This window comes from Peromyscus maniculatus, chromosome 23 (assembly GCF_049852395.1).
Source record: "Peromyscus maniculatus bairdii isolate BWxNUB_F1_BW_parent chromosome 23, HU_Pman_BW_mat_3.1, whole genome shotgun sequence".
NCBI lineage: Eukaryota > Metazoa > Chordata > Mammalia > Rodentia > Cricetidae > Peromyscus > Peromyscus maniculatus.
Window position 1 is genome coordinate 58,957,952 of NC_134874.1, and position 18,480 is coordinate 58,976,431.

The 18,480-nt window shown below is 43.2% G+C and overlaps 1 protein-coding gene across 1 annotated transcript in view; it reads right to left on the minus strand.

The window, feature by feature from the left end:
* The window catches only part of LOC121826254 (disks large homolog 5-like), a 19,884-nt gene continuing 1,404 nt past the window's right edge, over positions 1-18,480 (minus strand). Inside the window, exons 2-7 of the mRNA XM_076560680.1 lie at positions 7,563-7,722; positions 5,875-6,006; positions 4,228-4,411; positions 2,024-2,139; positions 993-1,087; positions 1-827 (exon numbers count right to left, since the gene is read on the minus strand). Coding sequence (XP_076416795.1) covers positions 715-827; positions 993-1,087; positions 2,024-2,139; positions 4,228-4,411; positions 5,875-6,006; positions 7,563-7,630 — 708 coding nt within the window. The 5' untranslated portion in view covers positions 7,631-7,722 and the 3' untranslated portion in view covers positions 1-714. The remainder of the gene's footprint in view (positions 828-992; positions 1,088-2,023; positions 2,140-4,227; positions 4,412-5,874; positions 6,007-7,562; positions 7,723-18,480) is intronic.

Consider the following 18,480-nt stretch of genomic DNA (forward strand, 5'->3'; position numbering starts at 1 on the left):
TGAAGTTTGAAATTGCATTTTACTCATAAAAATACATTCATTTTACTCAATGGGGGCTTTCAAAACAGCAGTCCTTATATATAAAGTAACGCCTTAGCAAACTATTAAAACAATGACAAGAATATAAGAAATGACAAAAATTAACAAAACCTTAAACCAAAATGAAGAAAACCAAAATCCAAAGCATAAATATCCCAACATATAAACAAAAACATTAAGCAAATTTCAGGATCACTTGGTATTTCATTAGGGGAGAGCAAATGAGGTGAGGAACTAGCTTATTCTCTGCAGTGAATTATCTTCAGCAAAACTTGCACATGACATGGCTTCAAGTCAGCTTGCACAAGTCAGCTTTAGCACTGTACTGGAGAGAATCTTATGCTTTTGGTTGTGGTCTGTCTGGACGACAAAGTGATGTTAACACAGTCTTCCTTGTCAGATTGCCCATCACATATGGAGTCAGCTTGTCAAAGCCCTTGATAGGAAGCTGACAGAAGAACTCTTGCTCACCCACATGTCCTCTTCATTTTGTTTTGCCCCTCACTGGGACCACGTGCTGATGGATGTCAGGGTTCTTAGTAATTTGTGTTGTGTTCTCTGAATCTCAGACTATTTGTGATACAATCTTTTCTCTGGGAATAGTGAGCCACAGATGTGGATCAGATTGTGACTGGATTGACTGATGATAGGTTGATATTTGCCTCACTAGTGAGTTCACAGCTGAAGAGGTGGCATTTTCTGAGGAGGCCGTGAACCTGGAGTGTAGAATATCATGCCTTCAAGGTGTCTCTGGCTTCTTCCAGCCTTCTCAGTTTTCTGGAGAGGTGCTGTCATGGAAAATCGGTAAAGAAAATATTCAGAATCAGTTTTGCTGTGACACTGTCAAGAAAAATCAGGGCCTATTCATCCCTAGTAAACAAAAGTTAAGGAAGAAAACATACCACATGAATACCCTGGCTGCTGGGGATGGGGCTCAATGGTGGCTTACTTGCCTGGAACATAGTGTTTCTTCACCAGCAGCTCCTTCTGCATGAGGTTCTCTTCCTGGGCTGTGGTCTGCTCCAGTTCCTGCTGGAGGTTTTCAAACCTAGGGGAGGAAGGCAGCTGGGGCACAAGCCTGGAGGGGACCTGCCATGTCAGCTGTGAGCCCCCACCAGCTCTACCCAGCTAGACAATCGAGCATTATCTTTCAGCTGAGTTCATTCCCTGCTTCCCTAAGGGAAAAGGGACAGAGAGCACCTGGGCAGGATTTTTTTTTAGCTTTTAAAAACTGCTAGAAGTTGAACTGGTAAGTACATACTGTGCTGGATTAGAAAAAAACCCAGCATATTTCTCCAACAGTCCAAAGACATCATTTTGGAGAAATATCCGTATGTTAAAGTCTTAGGCACAGTTCAGGAAAGATATCCCTGGCCTTGATTAGATCCAGGTGAATGTGAACCTCCTGGAAAACTCTATGCCTGCCCTCTAGTGGAGCCTACACAGCAATGCAAAGAAGGCTCTGTTTATTCCTACAGTTTAGAACCCTGCATGGGGTTAACTTGTCAGCTCCTACTCTGTTTATGACCAAAAGTAAATCTTCTCATGAGAAACTGATAAACACTGAAGAGAGCCTGCAGTCACCAGGAGTGTGCTGTATGCAAATCTGCAAAGGGTAGACACTTCTCTCTAAACGTGATGTTCCTGATGGAAAAGATGCAGGGGACACACTTTTCTTCATTATCAATGATCCTCCTTTCCACGTTTCTTGCTGCCATGGAAATATTTGTGTGGACATCTAATCTAAGAGATGAGATACTAGAGCATACAAGAGTTCTCAGAAAGGAAGAAGGGGACGCAATCCCCATGAGACCAAGGAGAGAGCATATTGCTTCCTGTTGACTGAGCCAGCAACGACACTCTGAGTGGTTCTTTCCCTGGGGTGGCTGGCAGCTTTGCCAATTGACAAAACTCAAAGAGGACAGAGATCCAGGGACAGTGGACCCACTTGGATCCACCCACTTCTGGAAGCCTGGGCTCCTACCTCATCTGGGACACAGTGAAGTGATGCTGCAGCTTTACTGCCAAGTCCCTTTGCCGGGTGAGCAGCTCCTTCTGCTTCATCAGGGACTGAAAATTTTCATTAAGTCTTTGATGTTCCTGTTAATTAGAAGATTGTGTTTTTAGGGGAGGTTGTCCTCACCATGTACATAAACATCCATTTTCTCTCTCTCTCTCTCTCTCTCTCTCTCTCTCTCTCTCTCTCTCTCTCTCTCTCTCTCTCTCTCCAGCACATACAAGCACACTACATTCCATCCATACTTAGTTTTCCAGATAACTCTTATACCCACAGAGGCTCAAACACACATTCTCATTCCCAAAAGATACACATATAGACAACACACACACACACACACACACACACACCTTTCTTGAATCCAGAAAGACAAGGTACAAGACTAGAATGCTGCAGCACCTTTTATACTCCAGGGGGAGGTATTGGGTCCTCCCTACTGTCTACAAGCCTCTTAGACCCAGCCAAGCTCTTCTGCCCTGGCCTGAAATTATTTCCCTTCCAAGGTAAGTTCTTAACACCAGACTCACTGGTCGTACAGATAAGTAACAACCTCTGCACAACTGAGTTGGACCACACAAAACCAAGTGCTGGGGGAAGAGGGTGGGACATGAAGCCTCCCGACAGATTTAAGTTGAACCATCATAGTCTCCTCACTAAACTTACCCGTACTCCTCCACAGAAGACATCGACAGCACCAGAGATTAGAAGTCACCCATTGTCATTAACCAACAACTTTTGACCAGATTACAGTGCACATTATATGAAAACAGCCCCAGGCCAGTCAGTGGAAGGTTATTTAGGTCATCCACAGCGCTTTTCTAAAGTGCAGCACTCTATACAACTATGAGTTGTACTTTGTCCTAAGAGTGAGCTTCAAAGTATCAGGTTACATGTTGTGAAGCCAGTAGACAAAACAGACCTTTCCTGGGAAGTTACCTCTATGCTGGGAAAGAAAAGAAATCTACTTTTTTATTTTTAAAGTAGCTCCATTGTTTGATTTTTGTTATTTATTATAAGACACATTAATTCCAATGTAATAAAAATGTTTAAAAATGAAGAGAAACCAACAAGTCAATTCTCTTTCTGACCAAATGTACCACTTAGCAATGAAATGAGACAGAAAAAGACAGGACGCTCTACTGTGAGGAGACAGGAGATCCAAAGATCTGTGGCTATCCAGCTTAGCCAGAACAGAAATTTTCAGGTTCAGTGAGAGACCCGGGCTGAAGAACATAAGGAAGAAAGCAACAGAGGACACTCGATGTCATCATCAGACCTTCAACAACCACAGATGTATGCACCCTCAGACAGACACACTCATACACAGACACATACCCATCAAATCATCAGTGATCAGAACGCAGTGAGGAGGACATCACACAGAATGAGGATGACATTACCAGTTGGAATAATACTCCTTACACTAGCTGTTATATGTGAGTCCCACAATTCTGCATCATTTTGGACTAAAAATGCCTGGGGATGCATGCTGTGTTTCTGCAGGCTATGTTGATGCAGTTGGCTCAAATCTGCCACCCTGACCCCCCCTGTTATAAGCCCTTGCCACATCCCTGGTCATCCAATGAGCTTCTGAATGTAAGATCCAGGATGGGAGAACTGGCCAATGTCACTCACAGCAAATAGTAGTGACAAACTGTTAATTTAGTTTTTTGAATTGTGAACCAAGAGCTTGGCCAAGTAAAGAGAACACCATGGCAGTCTGGGAACAAGAAGGTAAAATGCCATATGACACCCAAAAAGATGTCTATGAGCCCCGGTCATGTGGCTTTTTCAGGGGGCGTTCCTCCTTCCATGCTGTGTCTGCCTCTGATCTCACATAACCCCTGCCAAGCAAATGAGACCCAGACCCTTGACCTGACTCACTCAGATCACTGTGGCTCCATCATAGCATGGCTCCTCGCATACTGACATACAGGTGAGTGCTTATGTGATTGACCAGTCTCCCTCAATGGATTGTGACTTCCAGCAGAAGAGTAGGGTTTGCTTGCTCTAAGAGGCTAACTCCCAGAAAGACTTGTGAATGATCACAGAAGTGAACTATTGGATGGGATGGGCCAGTTGGATAAGTAAGTAGATGGTTACATGGGTGTGTGCATATGTGTGTGTATGGTCAAACTGGTGGCCAGGTTGGCCCTACTTCTTTAACCTACCTGCATCTGCCTTGTCCAGAGGTCATACATCTTCCCATGGGCGTCCTCACAGAGCCTCTTTGCCTCCTCACAGGTCTCTTGTAGTAAAATCTGCTCCCCCTGCAGCTTTTTCTTGTCTTCTAGCAATATTCTCACTTTTTCTTTCAGCTGAGTCTGTTCACTCAGGTGCTGACTGTAGAGGGTGCTGAAGTATCACAAGAAATGATGAGGTCCACCTCCATCTGCCACTCCTGCCTCCTAATACCATGATTCCTGCAAGGTCCCATGTCCCCATCCCCAACAGCCCTGGGCTGGAGCCCTCATTAGCCATGGCAGCATCACTCAGGTGCAGGCCAAAGGCAGAGAATAGCCAAATTCCAGAAAGATTTACACTACTTCTGAAGACCCTGACAGCAAAAGAGATCCATGTACCTATGAAGACTGGATCTCCTACCTCCTGCACACACACCCTGGTGCTTAACTGTCCATGGTATTGGGAAAACATGAGTAGGTAGAGGGAAACCATGCTCTGAGGGAGACAGAAGACCCATCTGGAGTACATTCCATCTGTGTGTCCCATGGAAACCAGCTCTGTAAGCTCATGCCAGAGCCACAGAAACCATTCATGGTGCAAACTATATTTTCTGTCTAGAGGTTCCAGAAGCTGACCAGGAAAAGTTGGAAGGGGCTCTTCCACTCTTCACACTTAGGAGAACTCAGTCTAGGAGGCACAAATCCATGAGCTATAAGGCAGGCTGCTTGCTAAGAGGTAAACAGACTAGAACTTCAGCCCTCACTTTAGTTCAAAGGTGGAGAAGGGAAGAAGATGCTGTGGGATGTCTTTCTGTATGCTGTGAATATGTATTGCTCTCATTGGTGCTATGGGATAGTCTGTATGTCAAATTACTCTGATTGGTCAATAACTAAAACAATGATTGGTCAGTGGCTAGGCAGGAAGAATAGGCGGACTTACAGAGAGGAGAAGAGAAAAAACAGGAGGGCATAAGGAGTCACTGCAGGCCGCCACCATGACAAGCAGCATGTGACGATGCCAATAAGTCACAAGGCACGTGGCAAGGTATAAATTTATGGAAATTGATTAATTTAAGCTAAAAGAACAGTTAACAAGAAGCCTGCCATGGCCATACAGTTTGTAAGCAATATAAGTCTCTGTGTTTTCTTGGTTGTGTCTGAGCGGCTGTGGGACTGGCTAGTGACAAAGATTTGTCCTGACTGTGGGCAAGGCAGGAAAACTCTAGCTACACATTGGTTAATAAATAAGCTGCTTTGGACTATGGCACAGCAGGAAGGAGCCAGGCAGGAAAATCCAGGAGAGACAAAGAAGAAAGGCAGAGGTGGAGGAAGTGCCAGCCGCAACCCAAGGAGCAACATGCCAGCAGCCTGGCAATGTAGCTGTCATGTGGGAAAACACAGAATAATAGAATTGGGTTAATTTAAGATGAAAGAGGTAGCTAGCCTGAAATTTAAGCCATTGGCCATACAGTTTGTAAGTAATGTGTTCCTCTGTGTGTTTATTTGGGTCATTTGGCTGCAGGAGGCAGGTGGGACAGATTCCTCCTGACAGCAGGTCAGGCAGGACTGGAGAAACTTCAGACAACAAGAAGTAGTCCTTACCAAGTTCTGGAGTCCACCCAGACAGGCACTCACCGCGAGATTTTGGTCTTCTCACTCAGCTCCGTACACTTGTACAAGGCCTCACTAATTTCCTTGGGTAATTTCATCACATCTGCCATATCCATATTATGCTCTGTGTTCTGCATCTCATGATCAGAATTCAGCCTGTGGTAGGGCATAGCCCCAGGAGCAAAGAACCCTGTGAACACAGGCCTCAGGGACCCCATGAATTAAGGATGTATTTTGCACTACCCTAGCCCACTGGGAACTCCTGATGTGCAATAGACTTCCTACCCTGCCCCAGGGACAGAAAAGGCTGGGTGTCAATAGTGAGGGAGACAGACCTACATGAGCTCCCTCAGTAGGCCTGGAGGAGTAGACTAGCTCTCTATGTAGGTCCACAGGCGTGGGCCTACATGAAATCTGTGATGACATTTCCACTGATGTTAGAATAGAAATGGTCTGTCCTTACAAGGATATCCAGAACTCATAGTCAGTATTGGCTTGAGTAGGCACTCCATGTGGATGGCTTTATAAAACTCCCAAGGGTATTCCAACGAGGCACCAGGGTGAGCACAAAGACTGAGAACCGTGATGCTTAAAGTGGAGCTCCCTGGTCTCAGCACTTATATCACCTGAAATCTTTGAAACAGGCAAATCCTCAGGCCTACTATCAACCTCCAACTCACAAGATCTGAAGGGACACACACACGTACACAACACACACACAACACACACACAACACACACACACACACACACACATACACACACACACTGTAAGGGAGCCTCTCAGAGACAGTACAGAACACACTGAGACACCAAATCCTCAGCACAAAGAGATGCATTTCCCCGCAGGGCAAGCATGGCATTGGGAGCTGCCTCTGGATCAGGCAAAGGCAGACAACACGCCACAGGCTTTTTTCAGCAGTGGGATTTGAAATGCAAAGTTTGAGTCTGTGCTAGGGTGAGTTGCTGAGATCTGATTGGACAGGTTGACAAGTGTAGGCGGGTAATGAATTTTGATTGTTGGACTTTGGTGTTTAGTTTCAAGAATGAGTCAGTGTCCACAAAAGGGAATGAAATGGGGGACTAAATTTAGGAATGTAATGTAATGGTTAATCAAGGGAGAGGGAACTGAAAAGGGCAAAACCTGCCACTGCCATGATTGTGATGTTTGGGCCCCTTAGAGAGCAATTCACACACACTCAAACCCACACACAATTATGATGACAAAAAATGTAGATAGGTGGCATTGTCTCACAGTATAAGGAACAAGACCAGAGAGGAGCAGAGATGGACACCAGGCCTTCCAGTCACACACAGAAGGACCAAGTAGAACCCCCAGGCCCTTCAAGCTACTCCCAGAACAACAAGCAAAAATATCTTGTCAAATACAGAGACTCAGGTTCAACACAGAGCACACAGCATCTCCTACAAGCCAACATTGTCAAGGTCTGAAATGCATGTTGTGACCTTACACCCTACTGCCCCTCTCTGTGGATTGTGATTCAGGCCACAGGCTCTGGGTTTCATTAGGAGGAATCAGAACAGCCTGTGTCCCATCTCACTCCTACAGGCTTCAGTTCTGCCTCTCAGATGCATTCGGGAAATTTGTTTGTGCAGGTCGCCCTGCAGGTGCAGCTTCCAGTGACCCAAGGACTGCTGGAATTGACACAGTAGGTTCAAGTCATTCACCAGAGAACAGGGCATGATGAATACCTGTTGTTCAACTCATTGTTGTAATGGGCCAGGAATTCACGCAGTTCATTTCTGTCATTGGTCATCATCTGTAGCTGAAGTTTCAGTTTTTCCACCTGGTTCAGCTGCTGCTCCTGCTCAGTGAGGAAGAAGGGTGTGGATGATGCCTTCCTAGCAGTCCCTGTAGGCACACAAACACATGTGAATTTGTACAGATAAATGGCATAAGCCAAGAAGATCATGTGGAGTCCCAAGAGGAGGCCTGAGGAAGAGGAAAAGCATGGAACCCAGTGAAGCCCTTAAAGATCAGAACATCTCTCCTTAAGCTGGGCCTCATAAGCCATGTGTCTGTCTCCAATCATTATGGCTAGATATATGCCTCAGGCCTTACTGAAGCCCTCTGGGTCTGAAAGACATAAGCAAGGCCGGCCATGTTGTTTTGAAATTGTCATCTCATACCTGATGTGATGCAAAAAAGTCCAGCCTAGTGGTTTTCACCTCCCAGCCCTGATAACCTGTGTCCATGACTAAAACGAACTGAATGTTTCAGACCTGGGTACATGGATGGAAAGTTTCCCTCCTTCCTATTTATATCAGATATAAAGTGCAACAACATCCCATTCTGATACTGCATTAGTGGTTCTGTGCCTCCTGTTGCAATTTTTTGCCATGCAGAATCAACTGAAGGAGGTCCCTGCATAGCAGCTGCAGCCTTGACCAATCCTGGCCCTCTGCCAACTAACCATCAGGAATCCTCCACATTGGATCTGCTCTTTAGGAACCCAGACAAGCAGCATAGGCCCATTGCTTCATGATCACAGCTACTGGACCCCATTACTAGAAGGTTCATTTCTAGCCTCACCTCCTTCTTAGGATACTAGGGCTTTCTCTGCCAATCAGTGTGATCAGTCATGTCAATATGTCAATTGGTGAACTCTATAAGCACTTAGTGAATGCCTCAATGGCAGCTGGCATTGCCACAACACTGGTGATTTCACAGGAAATGCCACAGGCTCTCCAGGGTACAATAGAATTTCCAGAGAATGGACTGTTAGGGCCACTGCCAATGGTCATTACCTATCTCATAACAAGCTCTTACATAATTCACAAAAGCCAAGCTGCCCTTTCCAGGAGCCTTTCCTGAGACACAGGGGAAGGCCTTCAGCAACTCCTCCTTCCAATCCCGAGATCTCTCTGACTCATTAGAATCTAGTTCATTCTAATTCAATAGTTCATCATGTGTGGAGAGCAAGACTCACTTTCCACACACCACCCAGGAATGGCTGTTCATCCTGATGATCGCCAGCTAATAAGACGAGAAATTAAGGATGCTAAGAAATTAGCTAAGGACAATGGGGAAGGAAGATCAGTTCCATGAAGTGTACAAGCACATTAGAGAAGATCCACTGGGCAGTTACAATGTATGGGAATGGTGAAGGATTATGTGGGTCCTGTCGGAACAATGATGAGTCACATAGGAAATGATGCAACTTTTGCCAAAACCTCCAGCAAAATACATTCCAACTATCATGATGTTAGCAGAGGTGTTATCAGCCATTGAAAGGTATGACTGAAACTACCTAAGGACTGGGCATCCCCAGGTGAGCTTTCAGTCACCAAGAACAAATACTTACAGGAAGAGTCATGTCCCAGTCCTGCACTGAAGGTAGAGGAAAGAGGACTGGCTAGTGAGAGGGCAGGAACTCAGAAACCTTAGGGGTCACTGACATGCAGCAATATTTGGTGGCTCCTGCCCTGACAGTGGTTGTTATTTAAAATGTGAGACTCTCTAGATCTGGCCAGGAGACTTTACTCTCCCTGTTATTAGTGACACACACCAAAAGAAATCCAGTGTGGGTGAAGTGCAGGGCTGGAACTGAAACCTCTTTAGTCCCTCTGTGCTTCCTTCCCACTCAGAGTGAAAGCAGAGTGCCCTCAACAGAGCAGCTGCAGCCTTGACCATCCCTGGCTCTCTACAAACTAACCATGCAAATTCCTCAATTCTGGGTCTGCTCTTGAAGAACTCAGAGGACCAGGATAGGCCCATTGCTTCTCAGAAACTCTCCCCTCCTGAGCCCCCCTCCTGGAAGGATCATCTGAAGCCTTCCTCCTTCAGGAGCTCCTCATCCCTTAACCAGGACTCACTGCGCTTTTTCCAGAACCATTTGTTTCTTGATGTATAACATGGAGACTGAAGGCCATCTTCCTTCTGCCTCCCTCTGATCTCCCTGTGCTCGCCATCCTGTCTCCCAAGAATCCTGTTCAGTCTAGTCAGCATGTCTGTAGGTGAAACATGAGACACTGCACCAATGCCCCAATGACAGTTGGTGTTGCCACAACACTGGTGACATCACATGGAATGCCCGGGCTCTCCAGGAGACAGTAGAATGTCCATGTGCTGATGTCACATGGTCTAGCTGTTACATCCCTGCTACCTACCTCACCCAAAAGTGACTGGAAACCAAGCAGCCATTTCCCTTAGCCTCTGTGGTCACAATGGAAGCCTTTAGGTAGATCCTCCTTTTAAAGTCAGAAAGCTAGCTTTCTGCTTCATTATAAACTTTATCTAAGTGGGCCGGGCGGTAGTGGCGCATGCCTTTAATCCCAGCACTCGGGAGGCAGAGGCAGGCGGATCTCTGTGAGTTCGAGGCCAGCCTTGACTACCAAATGAGTGCCAGGAAAAGGCCCAAAGCTACATAGAGAAACCCAGTCTAAAAAAAAAAGAAAAAAGAAAAAAGAAAAAAGAAAAGAAACTTTATCGAAATGAAGTTGCATTTCATATATTTCCTTTTTTCCCTAAATACTCTGTTTATATTCCCATACCTTAAACCATTTTATCTTAGACGCCATATAAACTTTATTTGTATTCAAATCTTATTTAGCTTTAATGTTTCATATTTTTATATCTTAAGCTACTTCCCCAGGTCGAATACAGAATGTATTCAATCTTTCATTACATACTTAACCCTTTAAATTTTTATAAGCATATTACATCTTAAAATATCCCTTTTTCTATTAATTCATTGAGTTATCCTATGCTTGAAATTTGACCCAGTTTTTTCTTATCTTAACCAAAAATAATTTTAACCAATTCTCTTAAATGATGGCTAGTATTTGTAGCCATGCACAGAATGAAGCATGATCAAGCATGCCCCACCTCACTGTAATAATGCAACTAGTCCATCGTAAAGGATGAGGGCACCATCATGTTGTGCCACAATACACATATGCTTGTTTCCATACAACACACACAAATATGTGCCCACATTCATACATTTAAGATCATGTGTTTATCTACACAATTGCATGTGCACACACACACACACACACACACACACACACACACACACACACATAAATATACTTTGAAATTGAATTAAATGTACAATAAATTGGCATAACAAAAAATCAAAAAGAAACAAACTTTGTTGTATTGGCATGCATGTGTATGGTATGCATAGCTATGAGTATAGTTATGTTCATGATTTTATAAGTATCTATATGGTATACATACTGTATAGAACCATATCTAATTGCATATACATGTGTATATAAATATAAAGATAAACTGAAATCCCAACTCCCAGACACCAGCCAAGGAGGCAGCAGAACTTTCTGAGTGCCCGGATTGCTGTGTTGGCTCTTTGCTGCCTCAAATCTGAGTGCCTGTTATATATATATATATATATATATATATATATATATATATATATATATATATATATATATATATATATATATATATTTGGAAAGGCATCATTTTTTAATTCACAACTAAGGCATTGTATTTGCCTTATTAGAAAATATGTAAAATGTGACTATCAAAAAGCAGAAAGATGAGAAATAAACTTTGCTATCAGTATCTAGAAATGAATATTAAAACTTCCTTTGATGCTTTTTTCTATACCTGCATATCATTTCAGTAGTTTAATATTATCCTATATTTTAATTTTTTCTGTATTTAATTTTTTTCTCCCCTGAATAATGCAGTGTTCAATATATATAGTAGTCATGAGGTATCATTCTCCATGATGGTAGTGGCCACTACTGTCTCTATCTAAAGCATCTTCTAGTTGCCTAGAAGTCGAGTTGTTAATTTCTTCATGTACTTGTTTATGGTTCTGTGTAGACTTAGGAAACATTTATTACATTAGGCTTTGGAGACACAGAGGTAACTAGGGTGAGTAGCATGGGAAGGAGATGGTGGGGGTGGGCTGTCTGCATGTGTTGGGAAAGTTCTAGTTAAATGGGTGAAAGATCACATCTGAAGTAATAGGAGACACAAAGACAGAATACAAAGAGAAAGGTATTTCTGACTCTGCACGCTGCTACTCAGTCTTCCCCCACTGCATGACACATGGCTATCCCAGATTTCCACTTAGCAAGGTGAATTGATTGACCTGGGCTTGCTCTGCAGTGGTGTATGTCTACATAGAGGATACTGGTCTAAAAGCATTTGTAACAAATACACCTAAATGTACAAACCCTTTCAAGGTATTCTGCATCTGAGCTGGTTTATGTAAGAGATCCATGCCCAAAGGGTGGTCCAAAAGTAAAATTCTTTTTTGAGTCCATTGTTCTCTGTGATTATGTTGGATACATACTGTCTTAGTTAGGCTTTCTATTGCTGTGAAGGGACACAATGACCACAGCAACAATTATGAAAGGAAACATTGAATCAGGAGGCTTACAGTATCAGAAGTGTAGTCCATATGATCATGGCAGGACATGGAGGCATGCAGGCAGACATGGTGCTGGAGAAGGAGCTCCATCTTGATCCCACAGGCAACAAAAAGTGCTCTGAGACACTAGGCATGGCATGAGCATAAGAGATCTCAACAACTCCCTCCCCCACAGTGGCATACATCCTCCAATGCCACACTCTCTCCAACAAAGCCACACCTCCTAATAGTGCCACTCCCTGTGAGCTTATGGGAGCTTCTTATATTCAAATTAACAAACCTCCAAGATATCCTTAGAAGGCATAATAAAACAATATTTTGGTGGTGCTAATAGAAGATGTTTTGTAGAGGAGAGCACTTTTTTTTTTAATGGAGAATGTTATCATTTGGTTCTACCTATCTTTTGGTTATACCTGTCTTAGTTTCCTTTATAGAGACTCCAGAACAAAACAAATTAACAGGAGAAAAGCATGAACACTCACCTAGTACAAACTTTCACAGCACACCTCTTCCTAAGGATCAAACACCCCCAACAAATGCTTAGACCTGAGATTTTTTTTCAAGATTGTTTTCATTCAAAATTAATTGTCAATACATAAACTATCCTTTGCTTAAGAGGTATTCCTCAAATGTGCATATTTTCATGTAATATTAAGTGAATATGAAAATTTACAATTAAAAGTCAGGAATTTTAAATGTACATGAATAGCAACATTTTGGATTTCACTTAGTCTGTATCAAATTATTTAATCATAAAAGCATATAGTATTGATGCCTAGCCACTGAGTGAGCAAGGGAGATGGGAGAAGGTGAACACAGCATCATCAGCTGCCATCCATCCCCACCTCACTATCACATGCCCTGGGGAGTGTCTAAACCTGAATCTTGGACCCCCGGGTACGCAACCAGGCACCAGGCTCATTTAGAGAGGTCCCTCTTAGACCAAACTTAATGAGCTTCCAGCTATCAGGGGAAGGATGGAAAGAGGTAATTCTCACTCAAACTGATGATGTGTATGAGGGTATAAGAGCAGCTGTTACCCCTTACATGCCTGCATGGTCTTAGAAAAGGGCATATTGCCTGGTCTATGCCAGCCCTAGCCAGCCTTCCAAGCCTGAAAGCCAAGAACAAAGTCAAGGACATGAACGTCTCACTAGTGCCTAAAGTCTCAATAGGATGAGCAAACAGGAGTAGTCCATCCCCAAGAGTCCCCATGCCTCCACCAAAGGGTAGTCACCACAAGCTTCACAGACTCCTGCCAAAAACTGTCCCAAGTGACATCCAGCAGCTCCAGGACACTCCTTAGTTTAGAAGTGGGATAACATCCCAGACACAGGTCATTGTGACCCATGCAGCCCATGGAGATGGTGAAAGTGCATGAGTCCTGCTGTGGTGATGATCTCAAGAGAAATTACTGACACTGCAGGTAGCTAGAGACCAGGACAAGTCTACCAAAGAAAGGGAGTCTTCCAAACACTCATCCGGTCTCAAATCAGGCTTTCCTCCCCAAATTCTACAATGTGTAGGGACAGAAGAGCACATGGCCCCAGAACTGATGGTCCCTTATTCTAGATTTCATTATGGTCCTGAACCTTAGGGTGGGCTACAGCCTTCATGTCCACCAGAGTTCCATCCTTCACACAGAATGATGCCTTTATGTACCCCACATATTTCCTAAAAACCCTACCCTTCACACCTTGGGGGTCTTCCCTGATACTTACCTCCTGGTGAGCCCAATCATTTCAACCATGTGGCATGGGATTGAGCCCTGGGCATGCACCATGTCTCAGGGCCAGCACTGTGCCTTTGAGAGCATGTAGTAGACCTGAGAGTTTATTCCTGTGTTGATGGAAAGTGGAATGTTATTAAATGTGTGTCAAAATTAAAGCAGATGAATGACAAATAGTGAGGGCTTTTGGATCACATCCTCTCTGTGTGCCTTCATCAGTCTTCAGATATGCGGCTGCACCTTTCCTCCATGGAGGGACACGTGGTGCTTCTGACTGCTTCAGGAAATTGTCAGGAAGTCCTTCCTAGGTTTTATAAGCGGTCTCAGGGGAAGATCTGAATCCTTCCTCACATTCATTCATCCACTCAAATAACTTCCTATGTTAAGCCCCGTGTTTTGAGATGGCATATTCTGAGTGCCATCAAGTATGAAATAAACCAAAGGTCTCGGTATAATTAATGACTGTGTTCATATCACGTTTGTGCATGTCATTTTGCATCAACTTTTCAGTAATTCTTGTTTTAAAAGTATTTAGTGATTGAAATATATAAGGTAATTCATCTAACTGAAATGTTTTTCACTAAGACTTTGATACTTTGGTATTCTAAAATGCGCAGGAAGCATGAAGGATATTTAACTTATGAAGTGCTTTGGAAATTTTGACCCTTGTAAGAATGTTGCATTTGGTTAAGTTTGTTGTGATTGCTTTAACTGGTTAAATGCTGAAGCCTGAACTGTCCACAGGAGCCTCCAGAGCACTACTGATGACCAATAGCCTTAGACCTTAGAAGTGCACTAGGAACACAGGACAGACTCCCAAAGGCACAATGCCAAGAAGAACATGCCATTTCACTGACTCATTCTGGAAATTTCTTTGGTGGTTTTTCATATTCACTGGTGGTTTCCAGTGAACTCACTTACCTGCATGGCAGAGTAACCTCACTTTTGCCTTTTCCCATGAATTACTCTGGACCAGCAGTTTCTGCAAGCTGGACACACAGCAAACCTCCTCCCACCAAGAATTCTTACTCTTAGGGTGAGCTCTTACTGAGAGTATCATTCATTTGAAACAAAATTCCGCACAAATTTTTCACAATGCACTTTAATATTAAAATATTCTCTAACTTTCAGAACCACAAGAAAACCCTCTAAGGCAGAAAGCCATGAGTTGATCATGAAAAGTACCAGGGAAGGGCCAATGAGATCGAAAGCTGGGTGGAAGGAAAGAGCTGACTCCTCCTAATTTGTTCATTGACCTCCATATGAACAGAATGACAAAATGGCATGGCGTGTATTGTATGTTCATTCTCTCTCTATCATATGTATGTATGTATTTCTCCATCTCCAAATAAGTAAATAGATAGATGTTATTATTTTTAAATACCAATCAAAAGATTTCTATACACTCATCATATGAAATAATTAATTTTTAAAATAATGAAAAAGATTGCGAGACAGGCCACGTGGCGGAGACAGGCGGACGGACGCAGGTGAGTCCGCGGAGGCGACCAGCGGAGGTGGACGGGCCCGGTGGCAGTGGCCAACAGGGACATACAGGCCCAGCGGGCAGCCGGCAGAGATGTGCGGTCCGGTGGCGGCCCCGTAGAGGTGGATGGGCCACCAGCAGCGGTGACGGGCGGGGGTGGGTGGGCCCGCAGTGGCAGCCAGCAGAGACATACAGGCCCGTTGGCGGCCCGCAGAGGCAGACAGACCCAGCGGCAGCTGACAGGGACGTACAGGCCCGGCGGCGGAGACAGCGGAGGCAGGTGGGCCTGTGGCGGTGGGCCGCAGGGGTGGACAGGCCCGGGGATGGAGAGGGGCAGACACAGCTTGGAACAGGGACGCCCCTGGCCCCAACACCTGGGGAAGTGGCTATCTCCGTGGGTAGGAACCAGGGCGAGTCTGGGCACTCCCTCTGGGGACAACCCAGGGCCCAACTGCTGATCCTTTGAAACCCAACAACTTGGAGGTGTTGGTGAGACTACCCTGCTCAGTTGAAACCCATCTGGGAGAGGATTCAGATGCCCACAGTTTGAAGTCTGAAGAAACAAGATCAGCTGAGGAGTTGACAAATGAACAAAACGTGACCTGGGAACACAGAAGAAGGTGCTACCCAGCCACCAAACCAGATCACCAGAATCATAAGTATAAAATTCACCGACTGAAATCAGCTGTCCCTGAAGAAACAGCCCAATAGCACCAATTTAACCAAGAACCCCTACTAAACCAAGACTAAAAATTAGAACAAGAGAGGCACTCTCAGACACAGACACCACCTGCACTGCACTGCACAGAGGAAGAGATGAGTAGACGCCAGTGCAAAAATACAGGCAACAACATAAAGACCTATATGGCAACATCAGAACCTAGTGATTCTACCTGCAAGACCTAAACATACCATGACAGAAGAAACAGAAGAAATCAACCATAAAAATGACTTTAAGAAGATGATAGAGGCCCTTAAAGAAGAAATAAAACATTCCCTCAATGAGGAAATAAAAACTTTCCTTAAAGAGGAAATGAAAAACTACCTTAAAGAGGAAATAAAAACTTTCCTTAAAGAGGAAATGAAAAACTACCTTAAAGAGGAAATAAAAACTTCCCTTAAAGAGGAAATGAAAAACTCCATTAAAGAGGAAATAAAAAACTCCCTTAAAGAAATGGAAGAAAAAACAAACAAAAAATGGGAAGAAATCAAATCAAGCCAAGAAAAAGCAATTAAACAGATGAAAGAAACATTCCAAGATCTGAAAAATGAGTTTGAGACAATAAAGAAAACACATGTTGAGGGAATGCTGGAAATAGAAAGCCACTTTATATTTGTCTGGATGACCTGCTTGTTGATGAGAGCACATTATTGAAGCCTCCCACTATTACTGTGTTGGGTTAATATGTAGTTTTACTTTTAATAGTGTTTGTTTTATGAAATTGGGCATACCTGTGTTTAGTGTAAGGTTGGTTAAAGAGTGTGATGTGGCCTTCTTTATCTCTTTTGATTAGTTTTAGTTTCAAATCTATTTTGTCAAATGTTAAAATAGCTAGTTACATCTGCTTGTTTCCTAGTTCCATTTGCTTGGGGTACTTTTTCTCATTGTTTTACCTTTTTCTCATGATTAGGCATGTTTCTTTGAGGAAGCAAAAAGATAAATCCTGTTCTCTACTTTAGTCTGACAGTCTTTAATTGGTGAACTGAGACCAGTTCAGCTTTATTATTGAAGGGTATATATTAATTTTTGTCCTTTTGATGAAACATCTTTTCATTTACTTATCTATTTATCATCCATCTATTCATTCATTCATTCATTCATTCATTCATTTTTTTTTCGGAGCTAAGGACCGAACCCAGGGCCATGAGCTTGCTAGGCAAGCGCTCTACCATTGAGCTAAATCCCCAACCCTCATTCATTCATTTATTTATTTATTGTTTTTTTTTTTAAAGATTTATTTATTATGTATACAGTGTTCTGTCTGCATGTGTCCCTGCAGGCCAGAAGAGGGCACCAGATCTCATTATAGATGGTTGTGAGCCACCATGTGGTTGCTGGGAATTGAACTCAGGACCTCTGGAAGAGCAGTCAGTGCTCTTAACCACTGAGCTATCTCTCCAGCCCTATTTATTGTTTTTTTTGACACAGGGTTCTCTGTAGTTTCGGTGCCTGTCCTAGATCTTGCTCTGTAGACCAGGCTGGCCTCGAACTCATAGAGATCCGCCTGCCTCTGCCTCCTGAGTGCTGGGATTAAAGGTGTGCACCACCACCACCACCACCACCACCACCGTCCAGCGAAACATTTTTTGATTAATTATCTTGGTATCATTTATTTATATCCTGTGACCTGTGGAATGTGTTTATCCTTCTTGTCTCCAGTCTGAAGTATTCTTTCTAGTATCCTCTGTAGAGCTGGCTTAGTGGTTAGATCTGTTTTTATAATGGAACATTTTTATTTTTCATTTATAGAAGAGTTTTGCTGTGTATAATATTCTCGCATTTATGACCTTTTAGAACTGGGTAATGTCTTTCCAAGACTTACTGGCCTTAATGGTTTCTATCCAGTACCCAGATGTTCTGTGGTAGCTTGCCTTTCTGTGATGGGGCCTTCCCAGTGTTTTCACTAGAATGTGTCGTGTCACGTCTCTGCTGGTCTTTAAGGCCATCTCTCAAGATTGGGACATTTTTTTCTGAGATTTTATTGAAAATGTTTTCAATGCCTTTGACCTAGAATTCTCTTTCTTTTATGCCCATAATTATAAATTTGATTTTTTTCATGGTGTCTGAAGATCCTGCATGTTCTGTTCATGATTTTTTTTCTCTAGCTTGCCTTTAAGTTTTGATGTTACTGTGTCATCTAAATTGATTAATTTTTCATTTTCAACTTAATTTCAGATTAGGTTTTAATATTCTTTCTTTTTCACATTCTGTTTTCATTGTTTCATTTTGCTTTGTGTTTATTCCTACTCTCATCAAGATCAAGTTCATTCAGGTGTTTTTATTTGTCCTCTTTAAATTATTTTAACTCTTTGATAGTGTTT